Below are 26,686 nucleotides of genomic sequence, written 5' to 3'. Positions count from 1 at the left end.
GTTAGCTGCTAAGAGGTTGGGGGATTCTATATATAGCGTCTAAAAAATCCGCACAGAAAACATTTCTGCCTAAGGGATCCTTTTACCAAGCTGTGGGAAAAAGGGCCCTGCGCTAGCGACCCTTTTTACCGCAGTGCCAAGCTGTCTCCCGTGGTCTGAATATCGGCCCCCATGTGTATATGATATATGTGCAAGTACACATTTCCCTCTTATATAGTTAGGGATCCTGGACTGGTTTTATTTTGCTTTTGTTAATTAAGGTTGCATAGAGAGCTAGCCAAAGACATGAATTATCCCCATCAGACTCAAAGACCTATGGTAGAGAGGTTTATTTCCCTTTTGCTTTTAATTAAGTCAGATTAGTAGGTACACAGCTTGAGTCAAGGGATGTACAGAGGATTATAAGGTGGGAGCAACACTACATAAGCCGGCCTGACATGACCTACAGCCTGGATGGACTTCCTGTAACAGGGCTCACCCAGTTGCAGTACACACTACAAGACACTGACACTTGAAAACTCTGGGGCCTGCAACAGTAAGCGGCTTATAAGCTGCTCACAGCCACACACTGCAGTAAATGCGGGTATTCAGTGCGGGGACATGTGTGGCTCCTGACACTGAATGTCCAGGACTGACCCAGAAATCAACCAGCCACCGGCTGATATTACTACTACTACTATTTAGCATTTCTATAGCGCTACAAGGCATACGCAGCGCTGCACAAACATAGAAGAAATACAGTCCCTGCTCAAAGAGCTTACAATCTAATAGACAAAAAATAAAGTAAGCAAATCAAATCAATTAATGTGAACGGGAAGGAAGAGAGGAGGGTAGGTGGAGGCGAGTGGTTACAAGTGGTTACGAGTCAAAAGCAATGTTAAAGAGGTGGGCTTTCAGTCTAGATTTAAAGGTGGCCAAGGATGGGGCAAGACGTAGGGGCTCAGGAAGTTTATTCCAGGCGTAGGGTGCAGCGAGACAGAAGGCGCGAAGTCTGGAGTTGGCAGTAGTGGAGAAGGGAACAGATAAGAAGGATTTATCCATGGAGCGGAGTGCACGGGAAGGGGTGTAGGGAAGGACAAGTGTGGAGAGATACTGGGGAGCAGCAGAGTGAATACATTTATAGGTTAGTAGAAGAAGTTTGAACAGGATGCGAAAACGGATAGGGAGCCAGTGAAGGGTCTTGAGGAGAGGGGTAGTATGAGTAAAGCGACCCTGGCGGAAGATGAGACGGGCAGCAGAGTTTTGAACCGACTGGAGAGGGGAGAGGTGACTAAGTGGGAGGCCAGCAAGAAGCAGATTGCAGTAGTCTAAACGAGAGGTGACAAGGGTGTGGATGAGGGTTTTAGTAGAGTGCTCGGAAAGAAAGGGGCGGATTTTACGGATGTTGTAAAGAAAGAAACGACAGGTCTTGGCGGTCTGCTGGATATGAGCAGAGAAGGAGAGAGAAGAGTCAAAGATGACCCCAAGGTTTCGAGCTGAGGAGACAGGGAGAATGAGAGAGCCATCAACAGAAATAGAAAACGGGGGGAGCGGGGAGGTGGGTTTGGGGGGGAAAACGAGAAGCTCGGTTTTGGTCATATTTAATTTCAGGTGGCGTTGAGACATCCAGGCAGCAATGTCAGACAAGCACGCTGAAACTTTGGTTTGGATGCAAGGTGAGATATCAGGGGTAGAAAGGTAGATTTGGGAGTCATCAGCATAGAGATGGTAGGAAAAGCCATGGGATGAGATTAATGAACCAAGGGAAGAAGACCAGTGCTCAGTTAACTCGGTGCATAAAGTGAGGACAGCCTTTCTGTTGTCCTAACTTTAACTGGCCGATATTTAAAACTATTTAACCAGCCAGGAACGGCTATGTCACGCTACATAGCTGGTTAGCGCCAATATTCATTGGCTGACTGGCTAAGTTTAGCGACCAGCTAGACTCACATAAATAGCAGGTCTATCTTTCTAACTTAGCCAGTCAGCTGATGAATATGTTTTCAGCGGCCACAAAAATACCAGAAATTCAATACCAGTCGCCAGATACGGCCCCGGTATTGAACTTACGAGTTCGCCGCCAACCACGGGAATCAGCCGGGCTCCCTCCCGCAGTCTTAATATCAGCCCCTAAGTGCTTACTTAGCCAGTTAACAGACTGAATATTGCTGGTAACTGGGTAAGTTGTGGCTCCACTCCAGGGGCTTAGCCAGACCTCGGCGAGAGGGGGGTCCAGAGCCCAAGATGGGGGGGCCACAGTTTAGCCCACCTCCCCCAGCCGCCGACCCCCCTACCTCTGCCGACCCTCCCCCGCGACTTTCGATCCCCCCTCCCGCCGCCGACCCTCCCTCACTGCTGCCTGGTACCTTTGCTGGCGGGGGTCCCCAACCCCAACCAGCTGAAGTCTTGTTCAGTGCCAGTCTGCGGCGCCTTCGCTGATGCTGTTTCTGTGAGTCCTGACTCACAGACCGGCGCTGAGCAAGACTTCGGCTGGCGGGGGTTGGGGACCCCAGCCAGCAAAGGTACCAGGCAGCGGCGGCAGGGGAGGGGCAGCAGCGACGGTGTGAGGGGGGATCGAAAGTGGCGGGGGAGGATCGGCAGCGGGGGGGGGGGTCAAAAGTAGAGGGGGCCAGGGCTAAATCTGTGGGGGCCCGTGCCCCCGTGGCCCCACCTAGCTATGCCCCTGCTCCACTCAAACCCGTCCCCAGACCACCTCTAACATATTCAACGTTTATGGAATGGCCAGTTAGCGATTCTGCGGCACTATGTGGTGAAGTGCCACAGAACATTGGCATCCAGCCAACTCAGAGTGGTTTAACCAGGTAAGAGCCTCTGAATATTGGGCCCGCTGAATCTTTTTGATTAGTGTGAAAAGTTGAAACCCCAGTAACTGAATTATATTTGTGATTCACAGTGGCAACTGTAAAAGAATGGGTTATAAACTGTGCAAGCAATTTGAGTATACCTATTAATGTAACAAAATAGCTGAGAATGCTTTATTTAAAAGACTGCTAATCCAACTGTTTCCTAATTACCACCCTCTAGCCTGCTGGAAGGAGAGGAATAATTGTGTTTTTTTTTTTTTAAATTCTTTCTTGTGTCTATTTCTTAAACCAGTACTGTGATTCATTTAACTCTTTCATTTCTGTCCTAGACCCTCCTGCCTACCTCTGGGAGATGCCTTAACAGAGTGGGACCATCCAGGTAGAAAAGATGGTGGCAAAAGCAAGAAGGAAGACTGAATGCATAGGGAGAGGAATGACCAGTAGGAAAAAGGAGGTGATGATGCCCCTGTATAAGACTCTGGTGAGACCTATTTTAGAATATGGTGTTACAATTCTGGAGACCCCATCTCCAAAAAGATATAAACAGGATGGAGTTGACCCAGAGGGTGGCTACTAAAATGGTCAGTGGTCTTCGTCATAATGCAAATGGGGAAAGACTTAAAGATCTCAATATGTATATTTTGAAAGAAAGTTGGGAGAGGGGAAATATGACAAGACATTTAAATACCTGTGAGGCATAAATGCACAGGAGGTGAATCTTTTTCAATTGAAAGGAAGTTATGGAACGAGGGGGCATAGGATAAAGGTGAAAGGGGATAGACTCAGAAGTAACCTGAGGAAATACTTCTTCATGGAACGGATGGTGAATTCGTGGAATGGCCTTGCAGTGGGAGTGGTGGAAATGAAAACTGTATATGAATTCAAGAGAGCTTGGGACAAGTACATAGGATCTCTAGGGGAGAAGACGTGATGGTAGATGGCATGAATGTGCAAACTGTATAGACCATATGGTCTTCATCTGCCTTCATTTTCTCTGATTCTTTTTCTGGAAGAGCAGTAGGATCTTGCACATCAATTATGTGCCCTCTAGGTGATGTGGGAACAACTTGGAACATCTAACCCCAAATAAAACCCTCGGCGCCATGAAGTGGGAGTCTCCTACATCCCTGGAGTGTTACAATAAACACATTCCTGAATCACAACAGTGCATGTAAATTACAATAAAATCAGTATGCTGATAATATGGAGAAGAATTTATAGAAAAAAAAATCTTATTTTCTCCGCTGTTAAAAATATTTACTATCTTTAGCACATTAATTAATGTGGGCTAGAAATTCCAGAAAAATAAATACAGGTTTTTGTGAGTAAGATTATTTGAGTTTCTTCAAAACATTTTTCTTTTGGAAACCAAAATGTATCATTTGTGGTTTTATATCAGAGTTCAAATGCTTTAAAGGCACCCTAAAACCTGCCATGGCTATCAGTATCTAGAACAGTAGTTCTCAGGCCAGTACTCAGAGCACACTCAGCCATTCAGGTGTTCAGGATATCCACAATGAATATGCAAGAGGTTGATTTGCATATTCATTGTGAGTGTGGATTAACCTAATGGTTAGTGCAGTGGCTTGAGAACCAGGGGAACCTGGCTTGATTCCCACCGCAGCTGAACAAATCATTGAACCCTCCATTGCCCCAGGTATAAAATAAGTACCTGTATATAATATGTAAACTGCTTTGACTGCATCTGCAGTAGCGCTTGGATCGGTGTGGAATATCCTTGAAGGATATTATTGAAACACGATATTTAGGGAATCCCAATAGAGACGTTTCAAGAATCTAATCTGAAGAAGGGTTACCTTCGAAAGCTAATCACAAAATGTATTGTTAGTCCAATAAAAAAGGTATCATCTTATTTTCTTTTCTGTGTTTTGTTTTAGTTCTATTTATTAACAATCCTGTTAGAATATCAATGATATGCTTTGATGTCCCCATGCATACCTCCTACCCACCCCCATCCTCCCACCCTGTCAGACTGTCATAGTAATGCTTGAATGTTTTCACTTATATACACTGTCAGCTAGCACATTTGCTTATTTCCGATCTGACGAAGAAGGGCAACCTTCGAAAGCTAATCAAGAAATGTATTAAGTTATGTCCAATAAAAAAGGTATCATCTTATTTTCTTTTCCATGTTTTATTTTGTTTGATTTCTATTGATAACCTTATCAATGGTGAAAGAAAGCCAGGAGTGTTTAAGGGGAGAGCAGAGTAAAGGGTGCAAATTATCCCCATCGACTTCTAAGCAGCTTGTAGATGCAAGGAAAAAACACAATTTGAAGTGACTCTATACAAATGTGATGTAATGTGCTATATCAAATCCCATCCCCTTAAGGATATCTTACACACCCAACTGGCTGGGTGGAGGAATCATTGCCCTAGAATAACTGATGCCAGGCACAATGTTCAGACACTGTGAAACAGGGTCGCAGAGAAGGAGGGGGGGGGGGGCGGGGGCAGCAAAATTCCCCAAACCCAGCCTCCAAAGGGGGGAGTTCAGGCCCAGAGCCGGCAAGCTTCTTCTTGCTCTTCTTGCTGCCTGCTTCTGGATCTGTCCTCCCCTGCCCCTGCATGCCGACTAGGACCTGGATGATTGCATTAGCACAATATCGAGTTAATGCAATCATCTGGGTCCTGACTCCCAGCATGGAAGGGAGCAGGAGAGGACAGACTGTGGGAGCAGGAAGCAGCTTGCCGGCACTGGGTCTGGGCCTGGTCCCCCCCTTGGAGGCAAACACAGAAGGATAAGAGGGTGGGCGGGCAAGAGTGGTGTAACATAGTAACATAGTAGATGACGGCAGAAAAAGACCTGCACGGTCCATCCAGTCTGCCCAAGAAGATAAATTCATATGTGCTACTTTTTTATTTGTACTGTCCTCTTCAGTGCACAGACCGTATAAGTCTGGCCAGCCCTATCCCCGCCTCCCAACCACCAACCCCGCCTCCCAACCACCAGCTCTGGCACAGACAGTATAAGTCTGGCCAGCCATATCCCCGCCTCCCAACCACCAACCCCGCCTCCCAACCACCAGCTCTGGCACAGACAGTATAAGTCTGCCCAGCACTATCCCTGCCTCCCACCTCCGGCTCTGGCACAGATCGTATAAGTCTGCCCAGCACTATCCCTGCCTCCCACCTCCGGCTCTGGCACAGACCGTATAAGTCTGCCCAGCACTATCCCCGCCGCCCAACCACCAGCCCTGGCACAGACCGTATATGTCTGCCCAGCACTAGCCCCGCCTCCGAACCACCAGCTCTGCCACCCATTCTAGGCTAAGCTCCTGAGGATCCCTTCCTTCTGCACAGGATTCCTTTATGTTTATCCCACGCATGTTTGAATTCCGTTACCGTTTTCATCTCCACCACCTCCCGCGGGAGGGCATTCCAAGCATCCACCACCCTCTCCGTGAAAAAATACGTAGGTGTCCCCCTTCACCCATAAGTGCTATGGTAATGGAGTAGTGGAGGGCAGACTTATACGGTCTGCCAGAGCCGGAGATGGGAGGTGGGAAATACTGCTGGGCAGACTTGTACGGTCTGTGCCCTGAAAAAGGCAGGTACAAATCAAAGTAAGGTATACACATATGAGTTTATCTTGTTGGGCAGACTGGATGGACCGTGCAGGTCTTTTTCTGCCGTCATCTACTATGTTACTATGTTACTATGTTAGAACCAAGAAACGAATAGTTTAGAATTGGAACTTACTCCTTTGGGACTATTGTTTTGCTTTGTTTTCATTTTAGCTTTACTAGTGTCGTTATTAAATGTTATAGTTTTAATTTTACTTATACTAGATTCCCGTTAGGATGCTGGCAATTACCCTGTTGCTCATGATTTTAAGCTTGGTAATTCCTATTTCGACAGTTCCGTATATCAAGGGAAATGATAAGGATCGATATTATGAAATAGGACCCTACCCCGTCAAAGCTACCACAAAGTTAGTCCTTACGAGCAGAACTGTGACCTTGCAATTTGATATTTGTAGTATATCTGATTGTGGAAATTTGGCATGGCAAAGGTCATATGCAAAGGTCATATGGTGGTGCGAGTTGGGGTGGGGGCGGCTTACGGCGGTCCGGTTCTGCCCCGGGCCCGGCTATTTCTGTCAGCGGCTCTGAAAAAGGAAAGCAGGAGGAGCTGAGCAAAGACATAGGTGAAAGCAATGGCAATAAACAGGTTCATTTTCCTTTAGTTCTCAGATTCTTAAACAAGGTACACAAGATAAATGACTCACCCTGGGGATAAACTCCAGCAAAAAGTCACATTTGTAGAAAAACATTAACACAGTTAATAAATAACAACACTCCAAAGTCTAGTTCACTCACTCATGGAGCTTACCTTTAAGCAGACAATGGGACAGAATTTGGGAAAAAGAAAAAGACTGCAAGTGCAGGAGCCAGTTTGAGGTAGCTGGCTTATAGATTTTTATTTTTTAGAAATTAAACTGTTGTCTGGAACAGGGTTCTCCCCCACCTGTGCTGGGGACCCCATAGTCAATCAGGGTTATAGGAGATCCACAATGAAGATGCACAAGATAGGTCTCTGGCAATGTTCCTTCTAAGTGGAGCACATGAGCAGTTGCTCATACATTTTAGGAGCGTCGCTCACAGATTTTACATGGTTGCTCATCAAAATGTTTTTTTATGTGTTATATATAGAAATGCATTGCTAATATTGGCGCTTCAGAATCGTTGCTCACAGGAAAAAAAAAACATTTGCACACACCAGACCACTCCTTAGAGGAAACGTTGGTCTCTGGTGTATCTAAATGCATCTCGTGTGTTCACTGTGAATATCCTGGAAACCCAACTGACTGGGGGTGAATTAGTGAAGTAATGGACGTGTATAGAGCCAAAGGTGGAGCAATGAGGTGGAGCCAAATTCCAGAGGACGCAATTTTATTCAAAGACTTGACACGGCCCGTGTTTCGGCAAATGCCTGCCTCAGGGGTCTATCAGACAAAGAATATAGCTCTGTTTATCTTCCTGTGGACAGACTTCACTCCTCAAAAACAAATGGAAATACTATTAGATGTATGAAACAGATGTCACCTAGACGGTGAAGGCAAACTACTGTGCAAAAACAGTGAGCAGTTCGTTGTGTTGATTCCTAGAGTTAACGAGGGAGCACTTACCACCTCCTATTAGGTGGCACTAAATGCTCCTGCATTATCTCTGCGTTAGGCAGTTACCCCTGGATTCTATATAGTGCGCCTAGAGTTACAAGCAATTCTGTGCGTAAATATAGGCATATTCTATATGCACATAAATTATTTTAACAAGCTGCTAAGCACTGTTAACAGCTCTTAACAAGCAATAACAAGCACTAATTGGCAAAAATTCGATTTTACGTGCGTACATTGCTAAGTGTATTCTATAATGTACTGCGCCTAAATTCTAACATGCACAGGCAAAAAGGGGCATGTTTAGGGTCAAGAAAATGGACGTTTCATGGGTGTTCTGAAATCTGCATGCACTGTTATAAAATATGGGCTAGTGCGTGTAAATCTTTGAACAGGGATTAACACCAACTTTTCGTTGCACAATTGGACACGCATAGATTTACATGCATGAACTATGCTTAAACACATTCTACATACCGCGTGTAGATTTACACGCGGTATTTAGAATACGCTTAGGCGTAATTGCCTGCTGTGCATTAATTTTTGGGCACCATATAGAGAAATGAGCCCTTAGTGTGCATTAAGTATAATGCATTAGTTGGCTAACATTTCCATACTCACTCTCTGCTCACACCATGCGTCGTCCCAAAAATATTTTTGAAAATTCACTAGTGTAGAAATTACCATGTGCAAACAGGATATATATGCAAAACGCTTCAACGCATTTGTGCGCGTGTTAAGAGTTTAACACCCTTTAGTAAAAGGGCTTAGTACATATACATAAGTGTTGCCATACTGGGGCAGACCAAAGGTCCATCAAGCCCAGTATCCTGTTTCCAACAGTGGCCAATCCAGGTCACAAGTACCTGGCAAGATCCCAAAACAGTACAATATATTTTATGCTGCTTATCCCAGAAATAAGCAGTGGATTTTCACAAGTCCATTTTAATAATGGCTTATGGAGTTTTCTTTTAGAAAGCTATCCAAACCTTTTTTAAACCCCACTAAGCTAACTGCTTTTACTACATACTCTGGCAATGAATTCCAGAGTTTAATTACACGTTGACTGAAGAAAACGTTTCTCCAATTTGTTTTAAATTTACTACTTTGTAGCTTCATTGCGTGCCCCCTAGTCCTAGTATTTTTGGAAAGAGTAAACCAGCAATTCACGTCTACCCATTCCACTCCACTCAGTATTTTATATACTTCTACAATATCTCCCCTTAGCTGTCTTTTCTCCAAGCTGAAGAGTCCAAGCTGTTTCAGCCTATCCTCACAGGGAAGTCGTCCCATCCCCTTTATCATTTTCGTCGCCCTTCTCTGCACCTTTTCTAATTCCACTATATCTTTTTTGAGATGCAGTGACCAGAATTGAACACAATATTTGTGGTGCGGTCACACCATGGAGCGATACAACGGCATTATAACATTCTCCTTTTTGTTTTCCATTCCTTTCCTAATAATACCTAACATTCTATTTGCTTTCTTAGCCGCAGCAGCACACTGAGCAGAAGGTTTCAACGTATCATCAACGACGACACCTAGATCCCTTTCTTGGTCCGTGACTCCTAACGTGGAACCTTGCATGACGTAGCTATAATTCAGGTTCCTCTTTCCCACATGCATTACTTTGCACTTGCTCACATTAAACGTCATCTGCCATTTAGATGCCCAGTCTCCCAATCTCATAAGGTCCTCTTGTAATTTTTCACAATCCTCCCGCTTTTTAACAACTTTGAATAACTTTGTGTCATCAGCAAATTTAATTACTTCACTAGTTACTCCCATCTCTAGGTCATTTATAAATATGTTAAAAAAAAGTGGTCCCAGCACAGACCCCTGGGGAACCCCACTAACTACCCTTTTCCATTGAGAATACTGATCATTTAACCCTACTCTCTGTTTTCTATCTTTTAACCAGTTTTTAATCCACAATAGAACACTACCTCCTATCTCTTGACTCTCCAATTTCCTCTGGAGTCTTTCATGAGGTACTTTGTCAAACGCCTTCTGAAAATCCAGATACACAATATCAATCAGCTCACCTTTATCCACATGTTTGTTCACACCTTCGAAGAAATGTTGTAAACTGGTGAGGCAAGATTTCCCTTCACTAAATCCATGTTGACTTTTAGGCTTATTTTCAAAGCACTTTGGGAGGCTAAGTTCCATAGGTTTCTATGGAACTTTGGGAGGCTAAGTGCTTTGAAAATATGCCTCTTTGTCTCATTAATTCAGGCTTTTGAATATGCTCTGTAATTTTGTTCTTAATAATAGTCTCTACCATTTTGCCCGGCACCAACATCAGACTCACCGGTCTATAATTTCCTGGATCTCCTCTGGAACCTTTTTTAAAAAATCGGCGTTACATAGGACACCCTCCAATCTTCCAGTAACACGCTCGATTTTAAGGAGAAATTACATATTACTAACAATAGCTTCGCAAGCTCATTTTTCAGTACTCTGGGATGAATACCATCCGGTCCAGGAGACTTGCTACTCTTCAGTTTGTAGAACTGCCCCATTACATCCTCCAGATTTACAGAGAATTCATTAAGTTTCTCCAACTTGTCAGCTTCGAATACCATTTCTGGAACCGGTATCCCACCCAAATCTTCCTCGGTGAAGACTGAAGCAAAGAATTCATTTAATCTCTCCGCTACGGCTTTGTCTTCCCTGATCGCCCCTTTTACTCCTCAGTCATCTAGTGGTCCAACCGATTCTTTTGCCGGCTTCCTGCTTTTAATATGCGTAAAAAAAGTTTTACATGTGTTTTTGCCTCCAACGCAATCTTTTTTTCAAAGTCCCTCTTAGCCTTCCTTATCAGCACTTTGCATTTGACTTGACATTCCTTATGCTGTTTCTTATTATTTTCTGAAGGATATTCTTTTAGCTCTAATAGCTTCCTTCACCTCACTTTTTAACCACACAGGCTGTCGTTTGGTCTTCCGTCCTCCTTTTTTAATACACAGAATATATTTGGCCTGGGCTTCCAGGATGGTGTTTTTGAACAGCATCCACACCTGATGTAAATTTTTGACCCTCGCAGTCACTCCTCTAAGTTTTTTATTCACCGTTCTTCTCATTTTATCATAAGCTCCTTTTTTAAAGTTAAACGCTAACGTATTTGGTTTCCTATGTCTACTTACTTCATTGCAATTTACTTCTCACTGGTCTTCCACTCAGCCATCTCTCTCCTCTCCAATCTGTTCAAAATTCTGCGGCACGACTTATTTTCCGCCAGAACCGTTATACCCACACTAGCCCACTCCTCAAGTCACTTCACTGGCTCCCTGTCCACTTCCGCATACAGTTTAAACTTCTCGTACTGACCTTTAAATGCATCCACTCTGCAGCCCCCCATTACCTCTCCACTCTCATCTCTCCCTACATCCCTCCTCGTGAACTCCGCTCACTGGACAAATCTCTCTTGTCATCCCCCTTCTCCTCCACTGCTAACTCTAGGCTTCATTCCTTTTCTCTCACGGCACCTTATGCCTGGAATAGACTTCCTGGACCTATACGTCTAGCTCCATCTCTACCTGTTTTCAAATCTATGCTGAAAACCCACCTTTTCACTGATGCTTTTAGCTCCTAGCCACTACTCAATTGCCCTCCCCTTGTCCCTTCCTTCCTTCTCTCACCCGTAACTGTCTTGTCTGTCTGTGTTATTTAGATTGTAAGCCCTTTTGAGCAGGGACTGTCTCTCTTTGTGTCAGGTGTTCATGGCTGCATGTGTTTGGTAGCGCTATACAAATGCTAATAATAATAATAAAAGCTAATATCAAATCCGATCATATTATGATCACTGTTATCAAGTGGCCCCAGCACCAATACCTCCCGCACCAGATCATGTGCTCCACTAAGTACTAGGTCTAGAATTTTTCCTTATCTCGTCAGCTCATGTACCAGCTGCTCCATAAAGCTGTGCTTTGATTTCAACAAGGAATTTTACCTCCCTAGTGTGCCCCGATGTTACATTTACCCAATCAATATCATGTGGCCCAGTTTGTTTGTGTCCCTAATTTCCTTTAACATTTCTGCATCCATCTGTTCATCCTGGCCAGGCGGATGGTAGTACACTCCTATCATTATCCTTTTCCCCTTTACACATGGAATTTCAATCCACAGTGATTCCAAGAAGCATTTTGTTTCCTGCAGAATTTTCAATCTATTTGATTCAAGGCTCTCGTTAATATACATTGCTACCCCTCCGCCAATTCGATCCACCCTATCACTACGATATAATTTGTACCCCGGTATGACAGTGTCCCACTGGTTATCCTCCTTCCACCAGGTCTCAGAGATGCCTATTATATCTAATTTTTCATGTAGTGCAATATATTCTAACTCTCCCATCTTGATGTTTGACTTAAAAAAAACAGCATTTTCATTTTCTCACTTTAAATACAATTATGCATTGCAATGATAGTATGGGATATAAACTTTTAAAATAAATTAAGTAGCTTTGAAATGAATAGCTAAACAGTATCCAAGAACAGTTATGTATTCTTCAAATATTATTAATTGATCTGGAAATACAAAAGCATATTCAGGTCCCCCCAACATTTACAGGCAGACGCTCAAAACTCTGGCGCTGTTCTGAACAGCATCGTAAACTGCCGGAACAGCGCAGAACAACTCCCTAATGCTCAACGCTAATGAGATACAAATATACGCGCGTCATAGGATTGACCATTAGGGAATACGGCAGGAGGATTCTGCTTGGCGTATGTGCACAGAAGTTCCGCGGTAAGCTCGGCTCCTGTGCACATGCACCTGGCAAAAACCCGAAGGCGGAACCATACACTGACGTCTGTTTTCTGCAGCCTAAATATAAGTGTTTAATGTTTGGTTTTTTTTTAACTTGGACGCTTATGTTTGAATGCAGGAAACCGACGCCAGTGTGTGGGTGTGCTGTGACTCACACATATTCATTTCTCATGACCAGCACTTAAGGGCTCACACGGGCTTCTGTCTGCCTCCAAAGCAATCAAAACCAGCAGATTTTGAAGAAAGAATCACGAGAAATCCTCTTTTCCAACACCCTAACGCCCGCTCCAACCTGGCATTATTTTTTGCAGCAGCATGCCAGCTTTGTTTGGGAGTTCTTTTTCTGAGCATTGGAGAGGAATGTAAAATGATCTTATTTACAAGAGCTTGACTACATTATTTATTTATTTAGATTTTGCTCACATCTTTTTCAGTAGTAGCTCAACGTGAGTTATATTCAAGTACTCTGAATATTTCTCTGTCCCAAGAGGGCTCACAATCTAAGTTTGTACCTGAGGCAATGGAAGGTTAGGTGACTTGCCCAAGATCACAAGGAGCAGCGGTGGGATTTGAACCGGCCACCTCTGGATTGCAAGACCGGTGCTCTAACCGCTAGGCTACTCCTCCACTAGCAACATTCCATGTAGAAGCCTGCCCTTGCAGATCACCAATGTGGCCGCGCAGGCTTCTGCTTCTGTGAGTCTGATGGCAGGACGTCAGACTCACAGAAACAGAAGCCTGCGCAGTCGCATTGCTGATCTGCAAGGGCAGGCTTTTACATGGAATGTTGCTAGTGGAATAGCAACATTCATTCCATGTAGAATCTCAACTAGTAGCAACATTCCATGTAGAATCTCAAATAGTACCAACATTCCATGTAGAATCTCAAATATTTATTTAGATTTTGCTCACACCTTTTTCAGTAGTAGCTCAAAGTGAGTTACATTCAGGTACTCTGGATATTTCTCTGTCCCAGGAGGGCTCACAATCTAAGTTTGTACCTGAGGCAATGGAGGGTTAAGTGACTTGCCCAAGATCAGAAGGAGCAGCAGCAGGATTTGAACAGGCCACCTCTGGATTGCAAGACCAGTGCTCTAACCACTAGGTCACTACTCCACTCCACTCCATTAGCAAGTTACTTGCACTGTTCCTCTGCATGCTTGTTCGTTCCTGGGCTCTGGGTCTCTGAACATGCTGCGCAGGTAAATGCGGGTGATAGTCTGGCGCTAATGGCCTCTAGCACCTGCGTTTACTTTTGAGCATCAAGGCCTCAGCCCTTAGCGGTCAGTGTTTTCTTTTTTAAACACCATCGTGGGTTTTTTATGCCTGGAAATTCTCTGGCACTGAATATCTGGGTATAGAGCAACCACCAGCCCTTATCTGGGTACCGGAAATGTTCAGATTGGTACTCGGATCAGTACCCAGGTAAAGTCAGCCAGCACTTTTGCTGTGCTAATTTATTTGGATAATTTACCCAGTTAACAGACTGAATATCGTCACTAATCGGGTAACCCCAGCTCTGCCTTATCTCTGCCCCCAGACTGCCCCGGCACTACCCTGGATAGCATCAGGGTGGTTCATAGTAATTCTCAGTAGCATTATCTGGATAATGCTGCTGATAATTAGTGGTTGGCACTGCCCCGATGAGCAGCACTTATTCAGGTAGGAGCCACGACCCGGAGAAGTGCTGCTGAATATTGATGCCAGAAAGACCAGAAGTCATTTTGTCACCAAGGATATACAGTTGAGCACCTCCTATGCAAAAGAGTTAAGTCCAAGCTCCTTTCAAACCACAGGTATTACCACATACATGGAAGTTCCTCTCTTCACCTCCACCTTTCCATCCTTTACCATCCTCTTCCCTCCCTCCAGCTCCCCCACTCCCATAGATCGGTTTTCACTAAACCATTCCATATGTTGCCGGCACCTCTCCTTCTCACACAGTTCAAGGTGCACCACACAGTTCAAATTGCTGCTTTGAGACTGTGAACCATGAAGGGAGAGAGAGGCCCTGGCAGCAGAAGATGAGAGTTAGAGAAGGGATGAGCAGGGTGAAGTTGGGGAAAGCAGCAGGTGACAGATACCTTCCACCTCCCTATTGCTCAATGGGCTTCCAGGGAGACCTGGACACAAGAGGACATTTTCTGGATTTCACGAGGTTCAAGATAATGGAACTCCAGATGGAAAAAGTGTTCTACTGTACTATGTACTCAGAGAGATAACAAAACTATGAGATGATTCTTGCAGTTCTCTGGATGGTGCCACATCTCTGTTTGTTTGTTTGACTGTCAGCCATTTTGCTATGTCTTTCTTCAGGCATCACCCTGAAGAAAGCCACAGCAAGATGGCTGAAACATTGGGCAAGCAAACTCAGACATGGTACCACTTGGACCAAGAACCTGCCAAAGAAGTTTAAGAGAATAGAAAAATCAAAGATATCATAAACTCACCCTTAATGCTTCTATCACAAGATCTCTGGCTTCCAGCTCGCCTTCCATTATGCTTAGCAGGAACCGTAGTTCTGGCTTACTAAGGGTATCCACATCGAATTCCTTTTTCTGTGAAGTTAATGTGAATTGGTGAGTTTCATGAGTTACGATATTTGCAAACATACAATTTAATTTTGCCCTACATATGATTTAACAGGACTAACCCCATACAACATAGGGTGCCATGATTTGCCATGAGATTCAAGCAACCTGCAGTATCTCAGTCCCGCAGGTTGCTGCATCCCATGGTAAAAGAATAATGCTGCTTGCGAGCCACTTCGCAGGCACCATTGTTCTAGCAGCCCAATGATCCCAGACCAGCAAAGCAGGCCCTTCCTCCAGCTTCCCAACCCCCAAAAGGCTCCAGTTGCGCCCCTGACGTAATCCCTACCATTCCAAAGGCTTGTTGCCACTTCTGGCTCCAGACCCCCACTCTCCCACCCCTACTACAAGGCTCAGGGCCCATCCACCCCCCAAAAAGTTCAAGCCCCCTCACATGACCCCTAGCAGTAGTTGCACTATTTAAAGGATGGTGCCGGATTGGGCAGGAGAGACTAGACATCGCTTCTGCCCAAAGACCCCCTTGACCATCATAAATGATTGATATGATAGGCTGTTTTGGGGTGGGAGGTAGGGTCTTGGGCTTGTTGGAGGATGAAAAGTGGGCATGGCTTGAGCCTTGTGGGGGGTAAGGGGTCTGGGGCCAGGGGTTGACTGGAGCCATTGGAGGGTGGGGCTTAAGCCAAGGTTATTGTACCATCAATTATGGGCCCTAACGTGACTTGCAGTATAGCACCGCAAGTTGGGTTATGATATTTACATAGTAATGAGATACAAAAAATGCATTTACATGTTTTGAATCTCATTAGTATGTAACCCACAGCAGTTTAAAACATGGCAAGTTAAATCAAGCTGCATTAGGGCCCTTTAAGATGTGTTAAGGGGCAAATAATGTGACTTAAATCCCTAATGGAGCTTATTTATTTGTTACATTTGTATCCCACATTTTCCCATCTATTTGCAGGCTCAATGTGGCTTACATAGTACCGTAAAGGCGTTTGCCAAGTCCGGTAGAGAAACAAATTCATGGTGATGTTGTGGTCAATTAAGGTTCAGGCACAATGGGGATCAAAGAGAGGTGAGGTTATATAGTATCCATTACGAGCTTTGGTTTTGCTGTGTTGCAGAGAGTGTAGGCATTTATGTTGGGTTGGTGCTTAATAATTTCCCCCCCTTAGTCTCCTGTTAAAGGACAGCCCAAGCCTTCCAGAAGCTTCTTGTCAGCTGCTCTATCTCCTTGGTAGTCAGCTCACATTCCTACCGAGGTTCCCCGCTACCCACAAATTTCACAGCCACAAACACTGAAAAAAACACCAGTGCTTTCATTCAACTTTGCATTTATCACGTGTACAAATAAAACAGCTGTGCCAAAGAACCAACTCACTGAAACAAGTTATTTTGAGTCAAAAATTGCACTCTTTCAGGGAATTGAGTTATAAAACAAAAAATGAGTTTAAATGTCCTGCTCCTATAATTAAAATTAAGACTTTCCAAACATATAACACTGAATGAGACCCAATTATCTAATTAATAATATTAGACTGACCCTTAAGTCTAAATATTAAATAATTAAATTCCTGATATATTTTAGGTATTTTCATGAATTAATGAGTAAAAGGAACTTTCAAAGCAGGAAGCCAAAATTCCATTTGAGAATTCAGACCCTTGTTGCCAGAGGATGTGGTAACAGTGGTTAGTGTATCTGGGTTTACAAAAGGATTTGACAAGTTTCCGGAGGAAAACTCCATAGTCTGTTATTGAGATGAACATGAAGGAAGCCACTACTTGCCCTGGGATTGGTAGCATTGAATGGTGCTACTAATTGGGTTTCTGCCAAGTAGTTGTGACCTGGATTGGCCACTGCTAGAAGCAGGATACTGGGCTAGATGGACCATTGGTCTGACCCAGTATGGCTATTCTTATATTCTCTTCAACTGATCGCCTCCTCTGGTGCTAGGATGAATTTTCTGTTTCAATAAAACCCAAAGCACTTCCATCACCACAAGAAATGTGATTTCACAGCTGGATTTCTCTAGCTCTCTTTTTAATTGTGCTCATGTTCTCCCTAATGCTATCTTCATATTTCCTTACTGTGCATCCTAAATTTAAAAAAAAACAGGTTTATAGTGGAACGTAATTATATGAATTACACAGTTACCAAGACAACCGATGGTGCTCATCACAGCAAATGTGGTGCCTCCATTATTAAAACTATCAGCCCATGTAGAAAAAGAACAAAGTGAGCACTGGCCACAGTTAAAGAAACCATTCAATTAATTTAATTATCAGCTGCGGAACTACTAAACAGCATGAAGGTTTATTTTAACTTTCTCAAGAAACAAAGGTCAAACCAGCGAGCTGAAGGTGATACTTTTTGTTGGTCTAATTCAATATATCTTTTCTTTGGCTAGCTCTCCAGAGTTGTTCTCAACAATGTTAAGAAGGGAGGCTAATGCAAAAGCAAAGTGATATCTGTATTTTATTTATTTACAAAAAATGTATATGCCGCCAATAGCCTAGGTGGCTATATAAGCACACACGTACTGCCATACTGGGACAGACCGAAGCTCCATCAAGCCCAGCATTCTGTTTCTAACAGTGGCCAATCAAGGTCACAAGTGCATGACAACATTCCAAAACTGTTCAATACATTTTATGCTGCTCATTCTAGAAATAAGCAGTGGAATTTCCCCAAGTCATTTTAATAATGGCTTATGAACTTTTCTTTTAGGAAGTTATCCAAACCTTTTTCAAACCCCGCTAAGCTAACTGCTTTTACCACATTCTCTGGCAACAAATTTACTAAGCTGTGGTAGAAACTGACCTTAGCATGCCCCTACATGGGTTTCTCCTGCATGCTAAGGCCATTTTTACTACAGCAATAAAATGGGCGATTTTCTATTTTTTTCAATTAATGGCCATTAAAAACAATTATCACTTGAGCACTTACAACCACCAATTTCATAGGCGGTAATAGAGAGTTTATGGGGACAGAAATTTAACCCATCCCCACCTATCCTCAGTGGATCTAACCTATACCCACCCTTACCCGCTAAGATCCACTCCATCCCCATTCATATCCACAATTAATCTCCTCCATCCCCACCCATACCTGCATGAATTGATGCTCCTATTTACTTGCTTGCAGCCCACTGTTTCCTCCCATCCCCTACAGCCTCCTGTGGTTTTTTGGATGGTATTCAATATTCAACCAATGAGTTTTCCATGCCTCAGTCTGGTGTTTCAGCTGTCTTTCTAGGCATTTCAAGCCTCATTTTGGTGCCTCTCTCCATACGTTCCAAGCCTCATTCTGGTGCTCCAAAATTGCCTCTTTTAGCGCATTCCTCCAAGCCTCATTCTGGAGTCACCATAGATTTCCAGTGGGACTCTCCTAAGGTAACTTCTACCCTCCCTGCAGGAATCATGTGGAACTTCTTCCATACCTGAAGGAATCCCATGGGTTCTGAGGGATTCCCACAATTCCCATTCCTATGCAACTCTCTAGGCGGTAAGGACTCACATTGTAATCCTGCACTAATCAGTTAGCATGCAGAAATGTAGGCACACTAAATGATTAGCACAGCCATGCCCACTTGCCCCTAAACTCTATAATACTGCGTGCATCATTAGTGAACACCCCTGATCCACCGATGCCCATCTCCACCCTGACACATCCCTCAAAAAAAATTTTTACATGAATTACTGTGCAGTTTGCATGCAAAGATGGCAAAGTGGAGGAGTGGCATAGTGGTTAGGGTGGTGGACTTTGGTCCTGAGGAACTGAGGTCAATTCCCACTTCAGGCACAGACAACTCCTTGTGACTCTGGGCAAGTCACTTAACCCTCCATTGCCCCATGTAAGCCGCATTGAGCCTGCCATGAGTGGGAAAGCGCAGGGTACAAATGTAACAAAAAAAAAAAAAAAAAGCTAACATGGAACACTTTAATGCATCTCACATTAGGCCATTTTTGCTGCACTAGGTATGCATTAGCAACTAATGCAGCTTAGTAAAAGAGCCTCCTAGTGCATTAAGACGATGAAATATGGATAGGGAAAGAATGCAGGAGGAAGAAAAGATGGAGAAAAATGCACCAGGATATGCACTTGCTAGGAAAGAAGCACATTTTATTCCTGGTAACTCCTTAACGAATTATAGAATCTCTGATTAATACATTCATGTTTTGTTAAAACGAGTACCAGAAGACGAAGACACTTTTGTTTGTCTCTAATTAAACTTTGCATAAGGGGGCCCTTTTACTAAGCCGCGGCAAAAAGTGGTCTGCGGCAGTGCAAGTGCATCTTTTAGGTGCGCGCCAGGCCAGTTTTTGCCAAGTCCTGGAAAAAGGGCCTTTTTTAAGGGGCTGGAAAATGGATGTGCGGCAAAATAAAAACCAGCACGTGTCCATTTTCGGCCTGAGACCTTACCACCATCCAATAACGGTAATGTCTCGTGTGGTACCCGGGCGGTAGGCATGCAGCGTGCATCCACGGCCATTTACCATCGGCCAAGCACCACATAATACAAAATAGACAACATTATCTACAGCATGTTTTCGGCACACGCCAAATTCAGAATTACCGCACGGGGCACACGGTATCTGGGCAGTAATGCTGATTTGGCGCATGCTGGACATGCATAGGCCAGGGGCGTAGCTGCTATGGGGCCACGGGGGCCAGGGTCCCCGTAGATTTGGCCCTGGACCCCCATGCCAACGACCCTCTCAACCCCCCCCCCTCCTGCCGTGAACCTGCCGAAGTCTTCTTGCTTCATTTGGTTTCTGAGTCTGTCTGACGTCCTGCACGTACACAACGTGCAGGACGTCAGACTTACAGAAACAGAACAAAGCTTTGCAATCTGCAGGGCTTCGTTCTGTTTCTGTGAGTCTGACGTCCTGCATGTTGTATGTGCAGGACGTCAGACAGACTCGGAAACCAAACGAAGCAAGAAGACTTTGGCTGGCGGGGGTTGGGGTCCCCCACCAGCAAAGGTAGGCGACGTCACGGCGATGGCAAGCAGGGGGTCGTCGGCCGGCGGGCCACAATTGTTGGAGGTGGTTCTGGCGGCGGCGGGGGTGTCGGCAATGGCGGGCGGCGGTGGCAATTGCGGCGGGGGGTCGTCGGCAGCGCCGGGGGGGGGGGACTAAAATGTGCCTCCTCACCTCGACTCTGGACTCCCCTAACGGCGAAGTACAGATACGCCCCTGGCGTAGGCCCTTACGTGCCTTTGTAAAAGGACCCCATAGTGAAACTTTTTGTTTAGGATAAAGCTTGCTGAGAAGAGATGTAAAACTGCACACTGGAAAAAGTGCTGATGGGACCAAAACTGTGTCCGTAGAATTAGGTGCCATCTGGTCAGGATTAAGCAATTCTTACTGCATTTTTACAGATGGTATAGAACAGTGAAAGTTAATTGGCTTTCTCCTCATAGAACAGACCCCAGCTCATTGCCAGGCCTAAAATATAGCTCCTAAGTATTTTTAAAATTCTAAGAGCCTGATATTCAGACTGTGGGAAGTAGCCAGACTGCCTCCCGTGGTCGGCACTGAGCCCAGATATTCAATGCCGGCATTGAATATCCAGGTGTTTTTTTGTCCAGTTTAAATTTAACCGGCCAAGTCGATATTCAATGCTGGTCGGTCAAGTTTAAACCGGCCAAAGACATTCCAGCTATTTTGGCGGCATAATTTGGCCGACGAACTTAGCTGGCGATGCGCTGAATATTAATGTATAGCCGGTTATATCATGCGATATAACCGGCTATCTGCTAAGTGCTAACTGGCAATATTTAGCGGGAAATAACAGGCTCTCTCCCACTGGGTATTGCCAAACAGTTGGTTAAGTGCTATTTAACCAGCCAGGAACTGTTCCTGTCTAGTTAAATGGTTTTAAATATTGGGCAGTAAATCTTTTCAGTAACCCATATAGGGCCATATTCTATATATGATGCCTAGAAAATCCACGTGGAAAACATTTCTGCCTACGCGTATTCTATAAGCAGGGCCTATATTTAGGCATGGTAAATGGAATACACTTAGTTGATATTCTAGTGCCTAAAACTATACGCTTCCATTTACATCAACAGAAACATGGCGTAAATCCCTGTGTGTAGATTTAGGTGCAGAGGGCCACATTTTATAACAACGTGCATAAATTTTGGAATGCCCCCAAAACACCCATTACCCCACCCAAACCAGACCCCTTTTTGCCTGCGTACATTAAAATTTAGGTGCAGTGCGTTACAGAATACGCTTAGGGAGTTGTGTACCTAAATTCTAATTTTCACCAATTAGTGCTCATTATTGCTTGTTAAGTGCTGTTGACAACGCTGATTGGCTTGTTAAGCCAATTAAGTTACATGCGTTGTTACAGAATGCGCTTGGATTTTGGAGCGGAACGCTAGGCATGCTATATAGAATCTGAGGAATAAGGGACAATTCTATAACTTAGGTGCTCACATTTATGGGAACCTTACAGATGTAACTGTCCAGAATGCTAGCATTTATGAACGAATGTGCACACTTGCATACATAAACGCTAGTGTGGCAAATAGACGATTAATTTATATAGGACCAGTCGTATTCTGAATTTGCACATGCAACTTAATTAGTTAGCAAGCCAAGCAGTGCCAATAATTGTCACTTAACAAGCAATTGACACTAATTTACACGCAGAACTGTCTAAGCGTATTCTATAATACGATGCATGTAAATTCTAAGTTGCATAGTTGAAAACGGGGTGTGGCAATGGGTATGGAATGGGCAGGTCATGGGTGTTTCTAAAATCTATGCATATTGTGATAGAATACACTGAGTCCGCATGTAATTCAGGCATCAGCATTTACATCAAGCTGTACTTGACATAACTGCCCACGACTAAATGTAGCTGTGCAGACAGGCGCTCGGCATATTCTAGAAACCACATGTAAATTTAGGCTTATTCTATAAAGCAGGGGCGTAACTATGGGGGACCACGGGGGACTGGGCCCCCACAAATTATGTCCGGGCCCCTGGTTTGGCTGGTGGGGGTCCCCAACCCCCGCTGACACCTTCTTCAGCGTCGTCTCTGGCACAGCTATGTTCCTGCCCTGCTCTTCTTGTTCCTCCTGTCCTGTGCACCCTGATGTTCCTTTACGTGAAACTTTACATGCAGGACGTCAGGACTCACAGAAACAGAATCCAGATCAGTGAATGCACCGGACTCGGAGACCGGCGCTGGTGGGGGAGGATTGGCGGTGGCGAGAGGGGGGGTCGAAAGGGATGGGGAGGGGTCAAAAGTCACAGGGGGGTCGGCGGCGCCGGCGAGGGGCTAAAATGTGCCCCCTCACCTCAGGCTCTGGAACCCCCTCCCGCCGAAGTCTGGCTACGCCCCTGGTGTGTTAGAATACATCCAGTCTGCACCTAATTTAGGTGTCACCAAGTTTTACTTGGCATAACTGTCCATAACTAAATTTAGTCATGCAGATGGGTGCTCGGCGTATTCTATAAACTGAACTGAAATTTAGGCATACTTTATAGATTATGCCTAGGCATATTTTTTTTTCCAGTGCTGATTTTGTAAGGCATGATATATAGTATCTAGTTCTACTAGCCTTTGAGCCCGTAAAAACGGGCTATTATAGGAAGGGGGGGGTTGAAAGGCCCGCCCCCGCCGCCGAGTTCGCCGCTGACCCCCCGAGCCGTCACCACCCACCTTCCACCCGGCCGGGCCCTCGCTCCGCTATTAAAACAGCGAGGGTCCGGGAATGCAGCACTGAGCTCTGCTGAACTGCCGATGTCGGCCTTCGTTCTTCTTCTCTGCCTGTCCCGCCCTCGTGTGACGTAACGTCATCGAGGGCGGGACAGAGGCAGAGAAGAAGGAAGGGCGATGTCGGCAGCTGAGCAGAGCTCAGTGCTGCGTTCCCGGACCCTCGCTATTTCAATAGTGGAGCGAGGGCCCGACCGGGTAGAAGGTGGGTGGCGGCGGCGACTCGGGTGGGGGGAGCGTTAGACGGCGGTGTCCCTCCCTCAGAAATGCGCAGTACAGACCCTATCTGTTCCGCCCCCCCGTCATCACGTATTGACGCGGGGGCGGGGCAGAGAAGGTCTCTACTGCACATTTGCGAGTGAGTAAGACACTCGCCTTTTATATATATTGATATGCCTAAGAAGATTTTTTGTAAAAGAGGATGAGATGGCGAATCTAACAGCTTTTTCAGAAACTACTCAGGATAATATTTCATTTTGTTCTGCCCTCCTCGTTTCCTTCTCTTCAGATTAATGTTTAGAAAAATTACTTTGAAAGCATGATTTCATTTTTTGTGGTGGGAAAGTTCAAGTTTTTCTTGATGTGTCAAGAGCTAGACAGGCTAGACATAAGGAATTTTTGGTATTGAAAGTGTGAGTTTTAGCTCTTGGTGCTACTTTTTTTTCCCCTTCTAAATGTCTGATTACTTTTTCAGATGCTAAAGTTAATTATGTTTCCTTTCAACCAGATCAGCTGGAAAGACTGTTATTAGAAAGGGAAAAGAAGTGATGTTATCTTAGGAGGGGTTTATATTCGAACACCTTAAAAGTAACCAGGTTGTTGACTTAGGTCTTGATTTCTTATATGTATATTTGTTTAATGTCTTCCCTTTCTCTCTTGATGTGGACGAGATTGTTTGCTTGACAAGTGCTTGGTGTACGTTTTCATTTAAAATCTTAATTAAAAATAAGAAAGAAACGGGGGATTCTTCATAAATATGTGTTAATTAGAAAAATGTCGGATTGCCCTGAAACTTTATTGCACCCAGTTGCTTTCACAACCCATAGAATTCACTCCTTAGTATTCCACATTGTACACCCTCTTCTAATCATAACAAAAGAATGGCCGGAAATAATGTGGGAGGTTGGGGGGGGGAGGGAAGAGTGGAAGGAATAAGAAAATGCTGATCAGGGATTTTTGATTTCAAACAAATACTGTTTACAATCATTGGATGTTACAAGTTTAAAAAAATAAGGGACCCCCACCTGAAAGGTCAGATTTAGGTTTGTACAAAATTAAAGTGATAGGGTTAGAGATAAATATGTTTGCTTGCACAATACTCAAAATAGTGTATCTTTGTAGCCAGGGAATTCATTTTCTACAGCTTCTGGAAGGAAGTAATACCTCCCCAAAAATCAAGTAAGCAAACGCTTGTACAAAAAGCGCTGGAAGGAATTTTGCCCAGTTCTTAAGCTGCATACTTTCGGTGATCCATGCAACAGTATTCATTTGCGAAGGGTTTTTTTTTTCCCTTGTGGATGTATCCCCATATCCTAACGTTAGAGGAAATTCAGTCCTCAAACAACAAATGCTCAAAACTGTGCAAGTAGCCTTAATTATAGGCTTTTGATACTTCTTTTGCCCTAAATTTAACAGTGACTCTTACTGGTTTTCTGTTTTCTAAATAGAATCTCTCCACCACCACCCCCTTGAGGGCACATGATGGGATAAAGTCTAAAAGGAGCCACATGGTTTTAGGTCATTTATGCATCAACAACTTCTTACAGAATATCAAATAACGGGAAAGTATGTGCAATGCTTTGATGACCAGTGGACATGCATATTGAGTTTGGGTGGAACGTGGATGAAGCACACATGTACATATGGAAATATAGAACATATACAAGTTCATGTATACATCTAGACACGAAACAACCACTATATAAAAAAAACTCAAAATAGTCAGTGTGTTACAGATGCATTAAGGAAAATCGATTATAATTTCCATGTAAGATTGGCCCTCGGTATACAGAACTATCACGGTGGTAATTTTGCAAATCACGTAAACTATCGAGACCAACTTTGAATTTACAAGCCAGTTCACTCAGGGGGTTTAAATAGAGAAATGGAATGGTCGAGTTTAATTAATTTTGAATACAGTCTCTATGAGGAGCCAGTTGATTGGTTACACCATCAGTGATAAAACAGCTTCCAACTGGAGGTTATGGTATTTAACCTAGAATGCTTTATTTATTTTTTCATTTCAGAGGCACTCGATGGATGCCAAGAATCCAGAGACATTTTCACCAAAGTATTCCCCCTGAAGCAAAATATATTCAAAACACAGGCCATGTCCGGGAGATTATGTTGACCACGGAAACATGAAGGGACTAGTTGGTGATTTTGAAGCGACAGACAGCTTGGAACTATACTAACCCAGGTATTTAACGATAGAAATCAATATATATTTCTTTTGCAATTTTTGGTATATATCGCATTTGAAATAAGGACTTTTCACTTCCTTGTACTTCAAGAAAGACTGCATTTATCAATTTCAAAGCTTTGAGTTTGAGATCACATGATGTTCAATTACAATGGCTATGTAAATTATCAGCCATAGAGTGTATGATGGGGTTTCCCATTTGACTGATGTTGGAAATTATAATCATAATTATTTAGGAGAAATGAGCACAATTCAAGTACCGGCAGTTCAATTTTACTTAGTACATCTAAGCATGAACTATTGGGCTGGTGTAAGTGCTCATGCCACAGGAAAAAAGGAGAAAGAAAGAAAGAACCAATCCCCACAAAAATACAAAAGAAGCCAAACAGTGGAGATAACCAGTTTGAAAAAATCCAAGAGAGTGTGCACCTCAAATTCACAGAAAGGTGCTGTACTGAAAACAATACTGTTCACAGAAACTATACAGGACGTGTTTTGGCAATCTTGCCTGCATCAGGAGTGAGTGAAAGGGAAATGGGACTTGATATACCGCCTTTCTGTGGTATTTTGCAACAACATTCAAAGCGGTTTACATATATACAGGTACTTATTTTGTACCTGGGGCAATGGAGGGTTAACTGACTTGCCCAGAGTCCCAAGGAGCTGCAGTGGGAATTGAACCCAGTTCCCCAGGATCAGAGTCCGCTGCACTAACCACTAGGCTACTCCTCCATAACAAATCTGGACTATAAAAACAGGAGTAACAATCTTATCCCAAATGGAAATACAGAACCAACAAATATTATCACTGTGAAATTTCAACTCTAGCAGCCAAGTTGAGTCCTATACGGTTTCTGTGAACGGTATTGTTTGCAATAAAGGACCTTTCTGTGAATTTGAGTTGCACACCGTCAGATTTTTTAAACTGAGAGTTTGGTTATCTACAGTGTTTGGCTTCTTTCGTGAGTAGCCATGCCTACATATACTCACAGTCTCAGTCACTTGCACTAGCATTCTGTAAAGAAACAGAGGGGCCCTTTTACAAAGTGGCAGTAGGGCTAATGAGTGTGTAGCATAGACCAAATCGACACTACAGCCCAGTTAGCGCATTCTCTTGGCGGTAATTTCGAAGTTGGTGAGCACTGTTTCCCATGGTAGAAAATAATTTTTTACAGCGGAGGGCGTTCCTGGTGGTAATCGGCAGTGCAGCCACATTGGCACGTGCTGCATGAGTACCACGTGTATAGTGCGTGA

At 44.0% G+C, this 26,686-nt stretch overlaps 1 protein-coding gene across 1 annotated transcript in view; it reads right to left on the bottom strand.

Moving 5' to 3' along the window:
- CTTNBP2 (cortactin binding protein 2) overlaps positions 1-26,686 on the bottom strand; it is a 321,332-nt gene that overhangs the window by 269,000 nt on the left and 25,646 nt on the right. The window contains 1 exon segment of the mRNA XM_030216832.1: positions 15,168-15,275. Coding sequence (XP_030072692.1) covers positions 15,168-15,275 — 108 coding nt within the window.

Source organism: Microcaecilia unicolor, chromosome 10 (genome assembly GCF_901765095.1).
Source record: "Microcaecilia unicolor chromosome 10, aMicUni1.1, whole genome shotgun sequence".
Lineage (NCBI taxonomy): Eukaryota > Metazoa > Chordata > Amphibia > Gymnophiona > Siphonopidae > Microcaecilia > Microcaecilia unicolor.
This window is presented reverse-complemented; position numbering and strand designations above follow the sequence as displayed.